The sequence below is a fragment of the Phyllobates terribilis genome, unplaced genomic scaffold (assembly GCF_046119375.1).
Source record: "Phyllobates terribilis strain yellow unplaced genomic scaffold, ASM4611937v1 Scaffold_11__3_contigs__length_659146591, whole genome shotgun sequence".
Lineage (NCBI taxonomy): Eukaryota > Metazoa > Chordata > Amphibia > Anura > Dendrobatidae > Phyllobates > Phyllobates terribilis.
Genome location: NW_027362771.1, coordinates 347,865,498 through 347,887,028, shown reverse-complemented (window position 1 = coordinate 347,887,028; position 21,531 = coordinate 347,865,498). Strand labels below are relative to the sequence as shown.

The 21,531-nt window shown below is 44.7% G+C and overlaps 1 protein-coding gene across 2 annotated transcripts in view; it reads right to left on the bottom strand.

The window, feature by feature from the left end:
• The window catches only part of CUNH15orf39 (chromosome unknown C15orf39 homolog), a 94,909-nt gene extending 77,461 nt beyond the window's left edge, over positions 1 to 17,448 (bottom strand). Inside the window, exon 1 of one of the 2 annotated variants that reach the window (XM_073652863.1) lies at positions 17,204 to 17,448. In XM_073652863.1, coding sequence (XP_073508964.1) covers positions 17,204 to 17,240 — 37 coding nt within the window. In that variant the 5' untranslated portion in view covers positions 17,241 to 17,448. The remainder of the gene's footprint in view (positions 1 to 17,203) is intronic. The other variant, XM_073652862.1, reaches the window with a different exon arrangement.
• Positions 17,449 to 21,531: the final 4,083 nt, after the last annotated feature.

Here is a 21,531-nt window from a genome sequence, read left to right as displayed (position 1 = left end):
AATCCATACTTCCAAGGTCGGTAAGTACCTACCAATCTGGACGTATCCATATATGCAAGGTCAGTGAATATCTACCAACCTGGACGCATGGATACGTACAAGGTTGTGAAGGGGTTAAGAATATAAAGTTTGAAAACTGTGCATTTTTTTAACTTTTTGCCAAAATTCTGATATTTTCACAAATAAGCAAAACGTGTCACAAAAAGAACAATCTCCGAATCACTCGGATATGTTGAAGCATTCCAGAGTTGTTTCCATATGAAGATATAAACAGCTGAGCAGAAAAGATTGCGCAAAAATAGTCTTATCTGGTGATAATTAATAAGTATGGTATCAATATATGCTGACCTGATCCCAAGTTGTATGGCTGCTGGTTTTTGTATCCTGAAGAAGAAGTGGGATACACTTCGAAACGCATAGAAATATTAAAAAAAAAGTTTTTTTTACATTACCTCTGGCAACAGAAGTTTCCTCATCAGCTGGCAGCGCGGCAGCAGACCATAAACTTTCCATTTTATTTTTATATTCTCAGATCGAGTGACACTGGTCAGATTTAAAAAAAACTGGCCTGGTCATTTAGGTTAAAATGTTCTCGGCCACTAAGGAGTTAAATGTACATAGGCCAAGCAATTCTTTGTGCGCAGTTGGTGGTTCCCAGAAGTTGGCAATGCAACAGGAAGCTATGATGGTGCCACCAGGCTGCCTCATGTATACTGCTTATATTGTGAGATTTGGTGACAGATCCACTTTGCTAGTTTTGCAATGGAATAAAGATGCCGAGAACAATAGTCAAGAATGAAAATGTGTTTTTATTTGTTTCTAATACACAGGGTTGTCCAAAAAATATATACACACTTCAAAATGAAAAATATCTGTATGAAAGCTGTATTACAAGATTTTATAGACAACAAAGGGCCGCTGTTAGGCTGTGTGCCCACGATGCGGATTTAATGCGTTTCAGCGGCAGCATTTCCGCCACGAAAACGCATTAAAAACACTTGTTAAGTTGTCTGCCATGTTTCCCAATGATAATCCGCATGAGCTGTGCACATGCTGCGGAAATTTCCGCTGCAGATTATCATTTCGGAAAAAAAAGCAGCACTACCAATTATTGTGCGTAATCGCGGTGAAATCGTCACCATTGACTTGCATTGAACCGCATAACATCTGCATGTATACAAGTATGCATGCAGATGTCATGCGGTTCAATGCGCGGATGGTACCCAAGTCTGGAGAAGCAGAGACTCTCCTCCAGACCCGGGTACCATTAGTAAAAAAAAGAATTAAAACGTAAAAAATAAAAAAAAACATTATACTTACCTCTCCGGCGGCTTCCTGTCCACGGCGTCCCCCGGTGTTCTGAAAGGACCTGCGGTGACCTAATTTAGTCATGCGATGGTCGCGGGACCTGTCAGCTGATTAAATGACATCACCACAGGTCCTGCCAGTACACCGTGGGCCGCAGAGGACAGAGGACGCCGCCGGGGAAGACCGGGGGCCGCCAGAGAGGTAAGTATAATGTTTTTTTTAATTTTTTACATTTTAAATTCTTTTTTTTTTTTTTTTTTTTTTTTTTACTATTAATCCTGCATTTAAAGCAGCATAAGTTGGTCACACAATATAAATCCATGGAAGTGGCATGGATTTATATTGTGTGACCAACTTGTCAAGCACTTTTCCAAGTGATGCTCAAAATCGCTTGGAAAAAAGCTTAAAAAACGCTTCTCCCCTTGCAGAAAAAACGCATATAAAATCTGCATGCGTTTTATCTGACAGGGAGAGGCAGAAACGCTCAGGAAAAATCCGCATCAATTCAGCATCGTGGGCACATGGCCTTAGTCATGTTTGACTTTTGCAATCACATTTTGGGCTCAAAATGGTCAGCATTAACATCCAAACACTTCTAATTTTGGTCAAGTACCACACAAACAACTTTAGTTACAGTGTACATATGGATTACTCTGCATGACATTTCAATTTCTTTGACTCTCCCAAGGGTCAGAAGGGGGCTCTCACAACCAGGCGACTAAACAGATCTTCAGAGACAACATAATACTACATATTGCCACCATAACTCCATTCAGATTTTTAAAAATGGCCCAAATAACCACTATTGAAGTGTTCATACATTTTTGTGTCACCCTATATAAAAATTACAATGTAAGGCTATGTGCCCACGATGCGGAAATGCAACCGGCATGGATTTATATAGTGTGACCGAAAGAATGGTAAAAAATAAATATATACTTAGCTTCTGATGGCCCCCGGAGTCCTTGACTCTGCTTGCCGGTAGCTCGCAGTAGATTTAAGGACCTGCTGACGTCAGCGGTCGGGTGACCCGTCACATAACTAAATGATGTCAACGCAGGTCCTTTAGTCCACCGCGAGCTGCCAGCAAGCAGAGACAAGGACACGGGGGGCCATCAGAAGTTAAGTATAATATTTATTTTTTATTTTATTCTTTCTTTACAGGTTCTATGGTACCCGGGTCCGGAGGAGAGTCTCCTCTTCTTCAAACCCGGGTACCATCCGCACATTGAAACGCATGGATTCCGCATGTACAGATGCAGTGATGCAGTATCCATGCGTTCCAATGCAAGTCAATGGCGGCGAAAAAGCAGCGCTTACGCAAAATAATTGGTAGTGCTGCGTATTTTTCCGCAATGATAATCCGCAGCGGAAATTTCTGCAGCATGTGCACAGCACATGTGGATTATTATTGGGGAACATGGCAGACCTTCTACCAAGCGTTTTTTAAGCGTTTCTGCAGCGGAAGAAAAAAAACATCAAGACTGCCTCAGAGCGTAAGTCCTGGACAGTGGAGCTCGTTAGTGAACAAAGGTCGCACTACATTTTTACAGAAGGGTAAAAATACTTTGCAGTAACTCATATTTTTAATATATAGGTCATACTTCGTGGCATTCCAAAGTAGATACTTTATTTAAACACTTCTCAGAATCAGTGATAAAGGTCTGTAAGTCTGTCTGCAGTGAGACTGCCAGCAATCAGACATTTTTCGCCTGTCCTGAAGATATGTAATATATCATTAGTGGCAAAAGATCAAAACATATAAAAGGGTTTGTCCACTACTGGACCATCCTCTTACAAATGTCCCAAATGTGCTGAATAAAATGAAAAAACGTTTTCCCACGAACAATAGTTTATTTTCACCAATGGATCTTGGAATAATACTAATATCCGCAATTGGATGTGTTTAAATAAAATGTTCCTGTGCTGAGATAATCTTATAAATGTGCCCCTGCTGTGTACTGTGTAATGGCGGTGTCTGACCATGCAGGAACATGGTCTGATTATACCACATCTCCTGGGCAGGGGGGGGGGGGGGGGCAAAACAGTGTATAAACAGGACAGCAGGGGATCATAGCTGATTCTTTCTGTGAGGTAAAACATTATTTAAAAACAGACAGTGAAAAGTTTTACCTCACAAAAAGAATCAGCTGTGATCCTGTGCTGTAATATCTCTATATTCTCTTTTGTGTTCTCCCCTGCCCAGGAGATGTGGTATGTTCCGTACACGGTCAGACACAACCATTACCTAGGGGCACATTTATAAGATTATCTCAACACAGAAACATTTTATTTAAAACACATCCAATGGTGGAACTTATTATTATTCCAAGATCTATTGATTAAAATCAACTTTAAGTTGATCAATCCCCTTAACAACATTTGCTGTACTAATACGCGTCTGTGCCCTGGGACTTAAGAGCCAGACCCGTATTAGTACGTCATGGCGATCGCGCGCGCACACAGGCTGTGTGGGCGCGATCGCCGCCGGGTGTCAGCTGATTGTCACAGCTGACACCCGATACTATGTGCAGGGAGCGGTCCTGCACCGCTCCCAGCACATTAACCCCCGCGATGCTGCGATCGAAGTCGATCGAAGTCGATCGCAGCACTGCGGGGGCAAGGGGAGGTGATCGCAGATACTCACCTCCTCTTCCGGCTTCCAGCGCTGTCTGCAAAGGCTTCCCGGGTGTTGCCATGACGACCCGATGTCGTCATGACAACATCCGAGTCACCAGACAGCAGGAAGATTGTTTGGACATGCGCAGTGCATCTCCAAACAATCTTCTCCCTTTCCAGCGCTGACAGCCTGCATGGCACAGGGATGGTGCTGCATTTCTGTGCCATGCAGGCGATCAGAATAAAAAAAGTGAAAGTCCCACAGTGGGACAAAGTAAAAAAGTATATAAACTTTCAGAAAGTGGAAAAAAATAAAAAAAAATTGCAAAAATATTTAAAAAAAAATAATCCACCAAAAATAAAAATATAATGTACCCATCAATAAATATTTTTATAAAAAAAACAAAAAAAACCAATAAAAGTACACATATTTGGTATCGCCGCGCCGGAACAACCTGACCTATAAAACTGTCCCACTAGTTAACCCCTTCAGTGAACACGGTAAAAAAAAAAAAAAAAGCAAAAAACAATGCTTTATCACCATACCGCCAAACAAAAAATGGAATAACACGCGATCAAAAAGACAAATATAAATAAAAATGGTACCGCTGAAAACGTCATCTCGTCCCGCAAAAAACAAGCCATCATACAGCTCCATCAGCCGAAAAATAAAAAAGTTATAGCTCTCAGAATAAAGCTATGCTAAAAAAATATTTTTTTCTATAAAATTGCTTTTATTATGTAAAAGTGCAAAACATAGAAAAACGATATAAATGTGGTACCGCTGTAAACGTACTGACCCGAAGAATAAAGCTGCCTTATCAAATTTACCACACGCGGAACAGAATAAAAAAAAAAAAAAAAAAAACAATTCCTGAATTGTTGGTTTTTGTTTATTCTGCCTCCCAAAAATCGGAATAGAAAGCGATCAAAAAATGTCACGTGCCTGAAAATGGCACCAATAACAACATCAACTCATCCCGCAAAAAACGAGCCGTCACATGACTGTCTGCCAAAATCTGGAAAAATTATAGCTCTCAAAATATGGCGATGCAAAAACTAGATTTACAAAAAATGCGTCTTTTAGTGTGTGACAGCTGTCAGTCATAAAAACCCCATATGATTCTGGTATTGCTGTAATCACACCGACCCGAAGAATAAAGTCGTCTAATCACTTATACCGCACGAGGAATGGCGTCAAAAATAAACTCTTGGGTTAGGATTGGGCTAGGGTTAGGGCTGGGTTTGGGGTTGGGATTGGGCTAGGGTTAGGGCTGGGTTTGGGGTTGGGGTTGTGCTACGGTTAGGGTTGTGCTACGGTTAGGGCTGGGGTTGGGGTTAGGGTTGTGATGGGGTTGGGATTTGATGACGATATGGCGACTAGTGTTGAGCGCAAGTGCTCGCTACTTGAGTTTGCATTGGGTGCTCTGGTATGCATTGAGTATCGTGGGTATTTGAGTGACATGCTCGAGTCTCTGCCCCATATGCTTCGCGGCCAAAAAAACTTTACGGGGATTGCCTGCCATGCACGAGCGATCCCCGCATGGTTTTTTTTGGGTGTCTAATAACCGTGAAACATGCGGAGCAGGGACTCCAGCATGTCACTCGAGCACACGCTGTACATGGTGCATACCTGAGTACCCGATACAAACTCAAGTAGCGAGCACATGCGCTCAAGACTAATGACAACTTATTCAATATGATGACCTAATGTAAACAAATTCTGTGTTGTACCTCTGGGTTCAAAATGTTCACTATACACCTTAATAAAATCCTTGAGGGGTATAGTTTCCAAAATGGGGTCACTTGTGGGGGAGCTCCACTGTTTAGGCACATCACGGGCTCTCCAAACGCGACATGGTGTCCGCTAACAAATTGAATTGAAAATCGGCTCAAATTGTTAGCGGACGCCATGTTGCGTTTGGAGAGCCCCTGCGTGCCCAAACATTGGAGCTCCCCCACAAGTGACCCCATTTTGGAAACTAGACCCCCCCAAGGCACCAATCTAGATGCATAGTGAGCACTTGGAACCCCCAGGTGCTTCACAAATTGATTCATAAAAATGAAAAGGTGGGTTTTTTTTTTTCACTTTTTCATTTTTATGAATCAATTTGTGAAGCACCTGGGGGTTCCAAGTGCTCACTATGCATCTAGATAGGTGCCTTGGGGGGGGTCTAGTTTCCAAAATGGGGTCACTTGTGGGGGAGCTCCAATGTTTGGGCACACAGGGGCTCTCCAAACACAACATGGCGTCCGCTAATTATTCAAGCAAATTTTACAATCAAAAAGTCAAATGGCGCTCCTTCCCTTCCGAGCCCTGCAGTGCGCCCAGTGCTTTTTCCCCACATATTGGGTATCTGCGTGCCCAGGGGAAATTGCACAACAAATTTTGGGGTCCATTTTTTCTTGTTACCCCTGTGAAAATAAAAAAAATTGGGTCTAAAGTAACATTTTTGTGAAAAAAGTTAAATGTTCATTTTTTTCTTCCACATTCAAAAAATTCCTGTGAAGCACCTGAAGGGTTAATAAAGTTCTTGAATGTGGTTTTGAGCACCTTGAGGGGTGCAGTTTTTAGAATGGTGTCACTTTTGAGTATTTTCTGTCATAAAGACACTTCAAATGTGATGTGGTCCCTAAAAAAATGGTTTTGTAAATTTTGTTGGAAAAATGAGAAATCGCTGGTCAACTTTTAACCCTTATAGCTCCCTAACAAAAAAAAAATTTGGTTCCAAAATTGTGCTGATGTAAAGTAGACATGTGGGAAATGTTATTTATTAACTCTTTTGTGTGACATATCTCTCTGATTTAAGGGCATAAAAATTAAAATTTTGAAAATTGCAAAATTTTCTAAATTTTTGCCAAATTTCCATTTTTTTCACAAATAAACGCAAGTGATATCGAAGAAATTTTACCACAATCATGAAGGACAATATGTCACGAAAAAACAATCTCAGAATCAGGGGGATCCGTTGAAGCGTTCCAGAGGAATTACCTCATAAAGTGACAGTGGTCAGAATTGTAAAAATTGGCCTGGTCATTAACGTGCAAACCACCCTCGGGGCTTAAGGGGAAGTACCTGCCAGACTGTTGCCGCTCCTCAGCTGTGAGTGCTGTGTCCCCCTGGCAATCTTGTGACATGGCTTGTGTCAAGCGAGCACTGCAACCTATCAGCAGCCAGAGCGTATGTGCGCTCTGGCTGGAAGTATAGAGCTTTATTACTGGCTTTGCTGTGATCACTGTACACTAGAAGGTGTCCTTAAAGGGGTATTCCCATCTCCAAGATCCTATCCCAATATGTAGTAGGTGTAATAATAATAATATTAGTAAATATCGCCAATTAGAAATGTAGTATAGTATTTTTGATTCGCTATCTCCCTTACCTCATGTGCAGGCACGCATCACAGGACCTTAGGTATCCATGGTTACGGCCACTAGCACCTAGCTAACTAACTGTGACTATATCAGTGGAAGTAACCATGGATATCCAAGGTCCTGCGATGCCTTCACATGAGGTAAGTGGCATAGCGAATCAGAAAAACTATACTACATTTCTAATTGGAGATATTTTCTAATATTACTATTATTACACCTACTACATATTGGGATAGGATCTTTGAGATGGGAATACCCCTTTAAGGCTGAGTGCACATGATGCGGTTTTAATGAGTTTCCGCTGCGGGGCAGTCATGATCGTGGACTGCGTCGTTGACGGCGGAGGTGAGGGATATTGTTGTTTGTTTTTTTACGGTTTTTTTCAGGAGATCGAGGGCTTTGCGGAGGCGTGTAATAAAAAAAATTGCAGAACCGTGTGTGTTTTATTTCATTAAAATACTTTATTCTGGCAGTGTCTTTAATTGAAGAAGCGGCGACCACTTTACTACGTGGTTAGTAATGGGTGCTTCTTATAGACGCCCTCCATCACTAACCTGGGCTTCACGTCAGCTGCCATTACAAGGCTGACGTGAATTCCAACCCCATTACTCCCTGCCACAGCTACAGGGCAGCGTGGAAGAGCGAGGCTAAGCGCCAGATTTGGCGCATCCTATGGATGCGTCATTTCTGGGACTGCTGAGGGGTGATATTAATAGCCGTGGAGGGGGCTAGTATTTATGGCCCCTTCCATGGCTATTAATATCAGCCCGCAGCTGTCTAGTTTAGTCTTTGCTGGCTCGATTTTATAGGGGAACCCCACGTCAATTTTTTTCTAGGGTCCCCTTGTAATCTAGCCAGTAAAGGCTAAAAAAAACCGCTGTGGGCTGATATTAATGGCCATGGAACATTGTTGGCTAATGGCCCCTTCCGCGGCTAATAATATCATCCCCCAGCGGTCAGCTTTCCCTCTGCTGGCTATAAAAATGACACGGGATCCCACGCCAATTTTTTATTTTTATTTTATTTTTAGGCTTTGTGCCCATAATTCAGACGTAGCACCACTTTGGACGCAAATTTTTGCTGCATCCAAAACGTTGCATTCTATTGAATGCAGGTAAATTTACCGCATTCAATACTTTCTAGCGGTCAAATTGGTGTTGTGAAGACTAGCGACTCCACAAGAGAATTTGACATGCTGCGGTCCTCAAAGACGCACAGCATGTCAGTGTCCGCGGGTGATTTGCAGCCTCAGATGCACACATAGTGGACATGGGATTTCTAGAGATCCCATCTACTATGCTGTAACATCTGGACGCTGCGGGTCTGACGCTGTATAAAACACGCAGCGTCAAACCTGCAGCAGCTCCTGACCCAAAACGCAGCATGTCAACTTCTGTAGCGGACATGCTAGGCTCTGCTGCAGATTTTGACCGATTGAAGTGTCATTATATCGGTGGATTCACATTTACCGACAACAAAAGTGCGGCATTATAACTCCGCGTTTTGGACACAACATAAATACGTTTAAGAGATGTTAATTATGGCCAGGGAAAATGTTTGCCTAGTGGCACATCCCCAGGCTAAAAAAAACAGCTCACAGCAGTCGCATAAATTACGTGAATAAAAATGCTAATGAAGATTGGGTGAATGGAACTAGCTGACATCCAGCTCTTTTGTTTGGTGATGTCAAAGTGTCAATCAGACCTTTTCATGACTAAACAAAGTAAATAAACACACTGACACAGTGTAAACACTATTTGAAATACAACAGACCCATTCTTTGATCATTTAAATGAACCAATATACTCACCCCAGTTCTTATAGTAATCCAAGGGCTTAAGAAATGTCCCACCAACTTTATTTAGCTCCAAAAATCATTCATTGATGCTCAAAAACGCTTCAAAAAACGCATGTAAAAACCACATGCAATTTTTCTGGCAAGGAGAGACACAAACGCTCAGGAAATGTCTGCTTCAAATCTGCATCGTGGGTACATACCCCAAGTCAAAATTTGCACAGGCATTATTATCTCCAATCTCCTCTCCCATCTCACCTGTACCTAATAGGATATCCACTTGTATCATCCAGTATATAGTCAACCCTCACTTGTATACTTTGGTATATTTTCACAACCTGTACCCTGTGGTTAATCAGCATCTGCCATTAAGAGTGGGCACTAAACAGAGAATTTGGAGATTGCAGTGTAATATGGGTGGTGTCACATTGTAATTTCTAGAAGAAAACGACAACAAGCAAGTTGCAAAAGTCGGAAACAGTTGCTAATTTTAAAACTTTCTTGTCACAGTACTCTAGAGATGCCCCCATTCGACTGCATTTCTCTGCAAAGACAACTGCACAACACAATCTTTGGCCTTGGAATCTATGATACGGCCAAAGCTGCCATCAAACTCCAACCTTAACTGTCCTCTCATCCTTCCCTCAAATGTGCAGATGTGGCCCTATTCTCGCCTACATCGACTCCAACCGACTTTCCTTGGCTGAGCTGGCCTATATCATGACTAATCACCTGCACTAATTGCTTGCGCAGAGCTCGTCAATCTGCCACAAAGCGTTCTGAACATTCCTGACCAATCTGTAAGGAACAAAACCATACAAGCTGTTCTGTGGGATCAAATCAGATGGGCTAGCCTTCACTCCCCATAAGCATTAATGAGTCTTGGGCACTCATGAACCAGTCATTGGATATCATTCCCTAGGCTTCTATTGATAGGAACTAACCACTGCCTAAGAGGATAACTAATAACGCCGGGTAGCTTGAAAATCCTCTGGACCCAATCATCTAGCCATCACAACAAAGCCACTGAGATCCCTACATATGCCCATTTTTCTGCTTCTAACACATCAAGTCAAAGAACATTCACGTGCAATATATGTCTCCCTATGGCAGGTGGCATTGTAAAGAGCTAAATCAATGCTGTTCATTCCAATTGTCAGCATGTATGGCCACCTTTAGGCTATGTGCCCACGTAGCAGATTTGATGCAGAGCGTTTTTGCCTCTCTCTGGCAGAAAAAAAACGCATGCAGATTTACATGCGTTTTTTCTGCCAGAGAGAAGCGTTTTCGCATGTGTTTTTTCAAGCATTTTCCAAGCGATTTTGAGCATCACTTGGAAAAGTGCTTGACAAGTTGGTCACACAATATAAATCCATGCAACCGGCATGGATTTATATTGTGTGACCAACTTAGATGCTTTAAATGCTGCATCTATAGTAAAAAAAAATAATAATAATTAAAAAGTTAAAAATGAAAAAAACCTGTATACTCACCTCTCCAGTCTCCTCCCGGCGGCGATCCTCTCTCTTCGGCGTCCTGTGGTGTACTGGCAGGACCTGCGGTGACGTCATCTAGTCAACTGATGGTCACGCGACCATCACCTGACCACTGACGTCAGCAGTTGCGTGACCATCAGCTGACTAAATGGCGTCTACGCAGGTCCTGCAAGTACACCGCGGGACGCTGAGGAGAGAGGACGTGGCCGGGAGAAGACAGGAGAGGTGAGTATACAGGTTTTTTTTATTTTTAAACTTTTTTATTTCTTTTTTTCACCACGTGGTAGCCGGGAGGAAGAGGAGTTGTAGTCTCCTCTTCATCCCGGGTACCACACGCACCGCGATTACGCTGCAAATTCGCGGCCATTGAATTTAATTGAAACGCAGCAAATCCACATATACCTGCGGGCTTGCTGCGTTTCAATGTTCCTCAACGGCAGCGAATTTGCAGCATAATCGCGGTAGAAATGGTCATGCTGCGTTTTGCAACGCAATGCGAATTCTGCGCGCTAATTAGCACATCATGTGCACAGCACATCCGAATTCACATTGCCTTGCATGGCAGACGGTTTTACAAGTGTTTTCGCGGCCGTAAAAACGCCACAAAAACGCTACGTGGGCACATGGCCTTAGGCCAAGGCTACACTCCTACTTATTGTAGCAATGCTGATTTAGTTTAACTATTTAGCTACAATTGAGTGAACTACAGCTACCACTTAATAGCTAAAATCAATTAGTAGCTCTACAAAAAGTCAAAGTCGCACACATTATCAGCATAACGACAATATAAGCTGCCTTCCACCTTCCCATTTGTCACCAGCAGTTACTTTGTCTCACATCAAGTGGGAGCTAAAACAAAAGAGAACTTGTTTATCTGAAGCCATTTGTAAATTGTGGCACCTAACAAAACAATCTGCTGGAAAGCCAAGGATTATGTGTTGGCTTTCACACCTCTTGTGAAACTCAGTGGCTACATCTCACAATTGGACAATGAAAAGGTGAACAATGTAAGGACTCCCCCTGTATTTCCCACACCAGTGGGATATTTACCTCTTTTCGGTCACATGCCAAGGAGTCTCATCCAGCTTTTCTCATTAGCATCACACACTGTCAAGATTCGGCAGACTTTTCTTCTTAGTTCGGAGTGCCCCTTTAAGAGTTATCAATTTTATTGTAACAAATGTGTTTGGGACATGATTTTTTGGCACTTGCTAATATAAGTATTACAGGTTTTCCTCCTGCACTTGGAGGCGGTTGATGGACAGATTTGGTCACATGCTTCTCCGTTCGCAAACCATTGTAAGAACATGAGAGCTGTGCAGTCTGTGAGGAAGGATGCACTAACAAGTACAGAAAAATGCTCCTCTGTTGGCAGCTTACCTCCCCTGGGAACGAAAGACTAGGGAGTTTAAATAATCCAGTTCTTCTCTCCACTGACATCATCTGTAAAGAATAAAGGTGCGTTTACAGCTAACAACCGCCGATCAGCAAATTGTTTTCCCATTTAAATAGGCTGATCGCACTCCTGATGTGCACTGAATGTTCTGTAATAGATCATTCAGTGCTACATATGCTGCCATTGCTCTCAACAGCTGTCCTGTAGGATGATGTACTGCCAAGAACAATGATCATTTGCACAGCATAAAAGATCAGTTCATCATTTGCTCGATTGTAGGATGAACCGCAGCCTGTTCACACAGCACGATTATCAGGAAACAAGTATTCATAAGAACACTCATTCACAATAATCCTGCAGTTTAAATGTACCTTTCCAATCTGGGCTTTGAGCTTCCTTTGGTTTTAGCTTGTCTGTCATGTTAACTAACAGAATTAGCATGTCACCAGATATATGCTGCTCTGAATTTAACCACTTATTTCTGCTTTTATTATGTATATGGTGACTCTTTGTCCACTTCATAACAATAAATTTCCATGTCAATTGTATGCTAATGATTTTATTTGTATGGACTCCACATTTGCTTTGACATCAATATTAAGTAATGAAATGTTGCAACTATTTGTTTATTGAGTTACTATACTCACTCCTCCCATTGTATTTCACATCTGATGTCTGCAGCTCACACATCCCGTTATCCAGCACAAGGGCACTGCTTACCGTCCATGCAAAGAAATAAGATGCAGCTCGTGCTATTTATTCTGCATGTGATTACACATTATAGACGGGGTTTCCATATCATGGCCATAATGTAGCCGACAGGTACTGGTGTGATTTTTAAAATTGCATATAAGACCAAATTCAGACATCAGTGTATCAAGGTCTGGTGTGGACCACGGTGCACAGACTGGCCGCAAGTCTCCTGACCTGAACTTGACGGCCTCATACACAGTAGAGACAAAAAGTTTTGCTTTTTATTTTAAAAACAATGTGATTACTTCTGTCTGGTTGCTGTGCCATTTTCCTGGTGATTTTAGTAAACCGGAAGCAAATGGTAGTCAACTACAAAGACGAAAATTGTGTTCGACATTGTTTTATCCCTTTATGTGTTAGTTTTCAACATTTGCTGGGCCAAACGTTTTGCATAGTCAAATTTTGCTTAAAATGTATTATTTTATTTTTTCTGTGTGTGTTTTTAGGTTAAAACATGCCAAAGACAAAGCCAAATGTATCACCAGCTGTCAGGAAGCTTATTATTCTGAGAGTGAAGTCAGGCAAAAGCCAAAAAGAGGAGCTATGGAATTCACCTGTTCTCAGAGTCAAGTGTCACGTATATTAAAGAAAGAAAAAGAAAGTTATGGAGCAGCTGACAAACCTAAAAGGGGACGACCACGTTAAACTTACTCCAGAGTTGATCACATTAAGAAAAAGTCAGTATCTGATGTCCATAAAAGTGCTGTACAGATTTCAAACAAAATGAACAAAGAATATGGGGTCAAAGTGAATCGCCAAACTGTGGTACGATGGCTACGAGCAGTAGGGTTGAATGCATGAATTCCAGTCAAGAATCCTTTCATCTCTGCAAAGAACCAGAAGGTCCGACTTGAGTTTGCCAAAGGACAAAGCCAATGGAGAGAGATAGATTGAACTTGGATTCCTCTGACCACAACACCTTAGACCAATCTGTTTGGTAGTGATGGCAAGCCCTATAAATACCGCCCAATTGGAAAACGTAATGATGTAAGGTACCAAACACCTACAGTGAAACATGGTGGTGGTAATGTCATGGTCTGGGGCTGCTTTTCTGCATCTGCAATTGGCCCTCTGCATAGAATTGATGGAAATATGAATGCTACCATGTACAAGGATATACTGGAGAATGTAATGCTGCCACATGGTAAAACCAAAGTAGGCAGTGGATAGAAATTACAGCAAGGCAATGATCTTAAGCACACATCCAAAACTGGTTAGTAAAGAAAAATGTTCACCTGTTGCAATGGCCAAGCCAATCACCTGATTTACCCCATAGAGCACCTTTCGGATGAGTTAGGGCTACTAGTTGGGGCCCGTACCCATAGCAATAAAGATGAATTGTTTGCAGATTTGCAAATGGAATGGAGCATGATCCCTCAAGATGTCTAGAATACCCTAGTGGTTTCAATGCCTGTCGGTATGGTGCAGTAATTAAAGAGGTTATGCTACAAAATACTAAGTTATGGCATTGTAAACAATAAATTACTCTCTATGTTGTGATTAATAAACAGTATATGCAAAACTTTTGGCAGTCAGATTTCTTTAATTAAATGACCAAACCTATATTCAAAAGCATTTTGGTTAAAATTAAGGTCTTGCATGATGACAACTTCATGCACTTTCAATTCATCACAACAACCAGACAGAAGGAATCACTTTAAAAAAATTTAAAAAAAATGCAAAACTTTTGGTCGCCATTGTATGCCTACAAGGCTGTTAAGCTCCGGTCAGGAGCCCTGCTGTCACTCTGTAGCATTGCTGACTGAACTCAGACCGTGATACACTGATGTCTGAATTTAGGACGTCCGTGAATCACAAATGTGTTGTATCCGAGTATTTCATGGATAGAGTAGCCCTTATAATCTTTGGTGCTATTCACATGTCCATGTCATTTTTGTTGACCATGTGTCACAGATCAAAATTACCCATGCAAGTCTAAGGGGCTATAAAAATTAGAGACAGCACACAGATGGTATCAGTGTGTAACCTGTGAGCTGGCCGTGATTAACATTGTCATTGATACATAGGAGAGGCTCTGCAATGTATTTAATTTTTCATACGAGAAAAATCACTGATGAAACACTGATTATAAAAGGTCTCACTGACTAAACACTGATAAAAAATAGGATCAAAAACATAAATGAAGCTTGGACAGGTATTTTTTTGCGTATTAAAAAAAAACCTGAAGCCTGAATGAGTCCTTAAACAGTTATTTGGTTTTGCAGGGTGAACAACTGTTTCACTCGTATAAAAAAAAACAAAAGTCTGATTGTTATGTTATGCAGGTCAAGCAGCTGTTCGTCCCCAAAATCAAATGATTGTTTATTAGGCAATTTGAAAGATACGGTGGCACCTAGCCACTGCAGGTCTCAACCATGATGTGAAAACAAAGTCAGGCTTTACCAATACGTGAGCATATTAATTCTCTGAACGATTTCTATTAGGTTGTTCAGACAATGGACACTATGAGGCGCTGTGTTATTTTCTGATTTTTAGTACTAGTACACATTAGATTCTATATGGAGGGAATCAGACAATAGTTACGTTTTGGAGTCTTCTACATCATCTCGAAATATGCCAAAAATTATCCTTACAGATGACTTCGCTAACTATAAACAGTTTGCAATTAGTTCTTAAGTTTATTCTATAGGATAGGGGATAACTTATTGATAGCTGGGGGTACGACCGCCTGAACATCTAGAAATCCCTACAACAGGACTATGTATTCTGAGAACGGGGCTCTGCAGTGTCATGTCTGAATGCAGCGGAGGTGGAACATGCGCCACTGCCCTATTGATTGTTTATATGACTGCTGGACAAAGACAGGTATCTCCAGCAGTCCCATGAGCAATGAATGAGGGGCGGGGGGGGGGGTTATCTATAACAAATAAACACAATTTATTTTTCAGGGAACTGTACAAACTCCCCATCATAACTGCTTGGGAGAGCACTTTTAAATACTTTGAGTAAGGTATATGATAGATAGATAGATAGATAGATAGATAGATAGATAGATAGAGAAAATGCAAAAGGGAAAAGCTGGTGATAAGAAGCGCTAAGGCATATAAAATTCAGCAATTGCTACCTTTATTGTAGTCCTTGTAAAAACACAATGCGCTTCGACGGCATGCAAGCCGTCTTCATCAGGTGATCAAGATAGATAGATAGATACAGACACATGCACACCTATATCACGGTTTAGGGCCAACCACCACAAAACCAGGGGCAGACATACCATTGGTGCAGCCGCACAGGGGCCCAGGAGCTAAGGGGGCCCACTTTCACCTTCAAACTCAGCAGGCAGCTTCTGTCCCAGACACAAAGAGGGGCCCATATACTGTCTTGCACAGGGGCCCTCTTCCGTCTGTGTCCGCCACTGCACAAAACGAATAACATGTACCACTAATCAGAATGCCTTATGCCCTCCATAAGTCCAATATATGACATCATGTGTATAATTGTCGTGTAAATGGCTCTTTATGATGCAGTATCCCCTACGATGTATATACAGGTAAAGTGACACGTCCCATTCAAGATCTAACCAGCTAACTAATGAAACATTTATTGCTTATTTCAAGGACTGATGAGCCAATGACCTAACTTTAAGCCCCCCACAAACTTTAGTTTGATGACGGTCCAATCACTGTTCGGCCAGTAGCTATCTCGCCCGATTCTCCCATACATTGGAGCACTCGCCCTGTCCAGACCTCCGCTGCTGTACATGCTGGAGTCTTATCTCCCTTGACATCATCTGTCGGAAGAGTTGGGGCTGTCAGCCAAACCCCTCTATATCAGAGAGTTTATGCCATGTTAGTCAAATATGTATGAGGCTTTTAGGATACCCATCAATATTTGGTACCCCCTCCAATCAGCTGTTTAAGGGGGCAGCTGCATCCCGGCAAGCCCTGTCTCCCTTCATTGTTTACAATGCTCGGTACTCCACAGCGCAGAACGTTTAGTAGTGGCTGTGCTGAGTACTGCAGCTTTTCTTCCATTCAATTAACTGGATAAAGCAATCATATAAACAGTAATCCTACAGAACCGAATACATGCCAACAAAGCATAACGCCATACTAACAAAACTCCTACTTTTTCCTACACCAACTCGTTCAGGCATTGTCAGGAAAAAGCAGTTTGGCCATTAAGCTGCACTCTGTGTAACACATTACCTTCAGCTACTATTCTGTGAGGAAGAGAGGGGTCATCCCTGTGCCCAATTCCTCAACTGCTATGGGGCATGTGATACCCAGTGCGATGTACTTACAGGCACTATGCCAGTATAAGGCACGTATGGGTCCACTACACGGACAGTTGCCTCTTGCAACACAAGCACAGGAACGCCCTGCAGGGGCATGCCTCCATCATACACATAGTAAGAAGTCCATGGCTTCACTATCCTGGGATCACTCATGGCCACGGGACCCACCCCACAGAGCAGGACTGAGTGCAGACCCCCCTACTCACATGCGGTGTGTGCAGCCCGCAGCCGCCTTGTCCACATGCATCAGCCGCACACTATATCCCGGCCCGTCCAGCACAGTCTTCAGCCTGCTTATCGCGACAAGTCTCATATCGCCAAGGCCAGAAGTTAGCACGACATCGTTGTGTACATCCTGCACGTTGTCACTGAGCGCAAGACTCTGAACCTGAAGGGGCGGACACAGGCTGCAGGGAGGGAGAGGAGGAGGCAACATGTGGGGGGGGAGGAGGAGGAGAAGTTGTGTCTGACAGTAGAGATAAGGCAGCTGTGGATGAGGAGAGGAAGTTGTGAGGGAGCTGTGTCTGAGGAGAGGAAGTTGTGAGGGAGCAGTGTCTGAGGAGAGGAAATTGTGAGGGAGCGGTGTCTGAGGAGAGGAAGTTGTGAGGGAGCTGTGTCTGAGGAGAGGAAGTTGTGAGGGAGCAGTGTCTGAGGAGAGGAAGTTGTGAGGGAGCAGTGTCTGAGGAGAGGAAGTTGTGGGAGCTGTGTCTGAGGAGAGGAAGTTGTGAGGGAGCTGTGTCTGAGGAGAGGAAGTTGTGAGGGAGCTGTGTCTGAGGAGAGGAAGTTGTGGGAGCTGTGTCTGAGGAGAGGAAGTTGTGAGGGAGCTGCGTCTGAGGAGAGGAAGTTGTGAGGGAGCTGCGTCCGAGGAGAAGAAGTTGTGAGGGAGCTGCGTCCGAGGAGAGGAAGTTGTGAGGGAGCTGCGTCCGAGGAGAGGAAGTTGTGAGGGAGCTGCGTCCGAGGAGAGGAAGTTGTGAGGGAGCTGCGTCCGAGGAGAGGAAGTTGTGAGGGAGCTGCGTCCGAGGAGAGGAAGTTGTGAGGGAGCTGCGTCCGAGGAGAGGAAGTTGTGAGGGAGCTGCGTCCGAAGAGAGGAAGTTGTGAGGGAGCTGCGTCCGAAGAGAGGAAGTTGTGAGGGAGCTGCGTCTGAAGAGAGGAAGTTGTGAGGGAGCTGCGTCTGAAGAGAGGAAGTTGTGAGGGAGCGGTGTCTGAGGAGAGGAAGTTGTGAGGGAGCGGTGTCTGAGGAGAGGAAGTTGTGAGGGAGCGGTGTCTGAGGAGAGGAAGTTGTGAGGGAGCGGTGTCTGAGGAGAGGAAGTTGTGAGGGTGCGGTGTCTGAGGAGAGGAAGTTGTGAGGGAGCGGTGTGTGAGGAGAGGAAGTTGTGAGGGAGCTGTGTCTGAGGAGAGGAAGTTGTGAGGGAGCTGTGTCTGAGGAGAGGAAGTTGTGAGGGAGCTGTGTCTGAGGAGAGGAAGTTGTGAGGGAGCAGTGTCTGAGGAGAGGAAGTTGTGAGGGAGCTGTAGCACCCTGGGGATTCGGCTGCTACAGGGGTATTACACCTCAAGCCAGAGGTGTGATATTCCACTCCCGGGTAAGGATGGAGTGTGGAACTGAGCTCAGTAGGCTGCATACACTACATACATCCCATTTCCGGGGGACAGACCGACGGTACTCCCACCAGTTTATGTGCAGGTACGATAGTGTCTGTCCCTGGCTGGAGTGGGAGGGGGGGGTGGAACATCCCAGTAGTGTAGGGGCAGATAGGGGGAGCAGTCTGGGTAATGCTAGGAGCTCATTGGGTGCTGGTCACCTGAGCTCACACATAGAGGGAGTATATAAGGTGGGAACCATCTTAGATCAGGGTCAGACAGGCAGACAGCTACTAGTCAGTCTGTTGTAGAGGGTCAAGCAGTCCTGGAAGAAGAGAGAGAGGAGTCAGAAGGACCCAGAGGGGAAGAAGAGGGAACCCCAAGAGCCCAAATACAAGCAACAGGGTGAAGGGTTGGCACAAGGGTACCGGATCCCAAGCTGGTGGAGGGCACTAATCCTCAGCCAGAGACCGGAGGTTGTGGGCAGGATCTGCCACGACCCCCCACTATATCCACCAGGAAGGCAGACCAAGTATAGGGTCAGGGAACCCAGAGGAGGTGTACCCACCAAGAGACCCGAGGGAGCCGGACATAGGTGGATCCCTGGTGGGGAAGGCCAGAGAAAAGGAACGTCAGAGAGGGAGCTCAGGATCACGCTCCAGAATTACCTGGGGGTTGGCCGAGTCCAGGACCTGGTGGACGCAGCACGGCTCGGGCGGTCACTCAAGGCCGGAGTGACCAGAACAACAGCAGTAAGTAAACACCTTGAACTGCACAGCCCGACTCTGAGTCTTAATACCACCCTCACTGCACCACCACAACCACCACCCTCTACAACTGACCCCCTGAGGCTATACCCCTCCCGTTGGGGGTTATACTATCAGAAGCTGCACACACACCATCAGCCTCAGCGGACCCTGCTGCAGCGGCGGCCGTATTGACCGCAAATCAACGGGTGGCGTAGTCGACACTAAAGAACATCCAGCAACATCTGTAGGACTGCCACTCACTGAGCTTGACACCCTGGGCACGGACCGGGTCACCGCCACTCGGAGACTACAACCCCCATCTGATCCGGCTCCGGGTATTCCCCAGACAACACTGGCCCAGGGGGCGCGTCAGAGCTGTCTGAGGAGAGGAAGTTGTGAGAGAGCTGTTTCTGAGGAGAGGAAGTTGTGAGGGAGCTGTGTCTGAGGAGAGGAAGTTGTGAGTGAGCTGTGTCTGAGAAGAGGAAGTTGTGAGGGACCTGTGTCTGAGAAGAGGAAGTTGTGAGGGACCTGTGTCTGAGGAGAGGAAGTTGTGAGGGAGCTGTGTCTGAGAAGAGGAAGTTGTGAGGGAGCTGTGTCTGAGGAGAGGAAGTTGTGAGGGAGCGGTGTCTGAGGAGAGGAATTTGTGAGGGAGCGGTGTCTGAGGAGAGGAGGTTGTGAGGGAGCTGGGTATGAGCAAAGGAAAATGTGAGGGAGTGGTGTCTGAGGTGAGGGAGCTGTGTATGAGGAGAGGAAATAGTGAGAGAGCAGTGTCTGAGGGGAGAAAGTTGTGAGGGAGCTGTGTCTGAGGAGAGGTAGTTGTGAGAGAGCTGTGTCTGTGGAGAGGAAGTTGTGAGAGAGCTGTGTCTGTGGAGAGGAAGTTGTGAGGGAGCTGTGTCTGAGGAGAGGAAATTGTGAGGGAGCTGTGTCTGAGGAGAGGAAATTGTGAGGGAGCTGTGTCTGAGGAGAGGAAATTGTGAGGGAGCTGTGTCTGAGGAGAGGAAATTGTGAGGGAGCTGTGTCTGAGGAGAGGAAATTGTGAGGGAGCGGTCTCTGAGGAGAGGAAATTGTGAGGGAGCGGTCTCTGAGGAGAGGAAGTTGTGAGGGAGCTGTGTCTGAGGAGAGGAAGTTGTGAGGGAGCTGGGTATGAACAAAGGAAAATGTGAGGGAGTGGTGTCTGAGGTGAGGGAGCTGTGTATGAGGAGAGGAAATAGTGAGAGAGCAGTGTCTGAGGGGAGAAAGTTGTGAGGGAGCTGTGTCTGAGGAGAGGTAGTTGTGAGAGAGCTGTGTCTGAGGAGAGGAAATTGTGAGGGAGCTGTGTCTGAGGAGAGGAAATTGTGAGGGAGCGGTCTCTGAGGAGAGGAAGTTGTGAGGGAGCTGTTTCTGAGGAGAGGAAGTAGTGAGGGAGCTGTGTCTGAGGAGAGGAAATAGTGAGAGAGCTGTGTCTGAGGAGAGGTAGTTGTGAGGGAGCTGTTTCTGAGGAGAGGAAGTTGTAAGGGAGCGGTGTCTGAGGAGAGGAAATTGTGAGGGAGCTGTGTCTGAGGAGAAGAAATTGTGAGGGAGCGGTCTCTGAGGAGAGGAAGTTGTGAGGGAGCTGTTTCTGAGGAGAGGAAGTAGTGAGGGAGCTGTGTCTGAGGAGAGGAAATAGTGAGGGAGCTGTGTCTGAGGAGAGGTAGTTGTGAGGGAGCTGTGTCTGAGGAGAGGAAGTTGTGAGGGAGCTGTGTCTGAGGAGAGGAAGTTGTAAGGGAGCGGTGTCTGAGGAGAGGAAATTGTGAGGGAGCTGTGTCTGAGGAGAGGAAATTGTGAGGGAGCTGTGTCTGAGGAGAGGAAATTGTGAGGGAGCGGTCTCTGAGGAGAGGAAGTTGTGAGGGAGCTGTTTCTGAGGAGAGGAAGTAGTGATGGAGCTGTGTCTGAGGAGAGGAAATAGTGAGGGAGCTGTGTCTGAGGAGAGGTAGTTGTGAGGGAGCTGTGTCTGAGGAGAGGTAGTTGTGAGGGAGCTGTGTCTGAGGAGAGGAAGTTGTGAGGGAGCTGTGTCTGAGGAGAGGAAGTTGTGAGGGAGCTGTGTCTGAAGAAAGGAAGGATCTGTAGATGAGTAAAGGAGTGAGGAAGCTGTGGATGAGGAGAGGAAAAAGCTGTAGATGAGGAGAGGAAGAGATGAGGAAGCTGTGTCTGAGGAGAGGAAAAAGCTGTAGACAAGGAAAGGAGTGAGG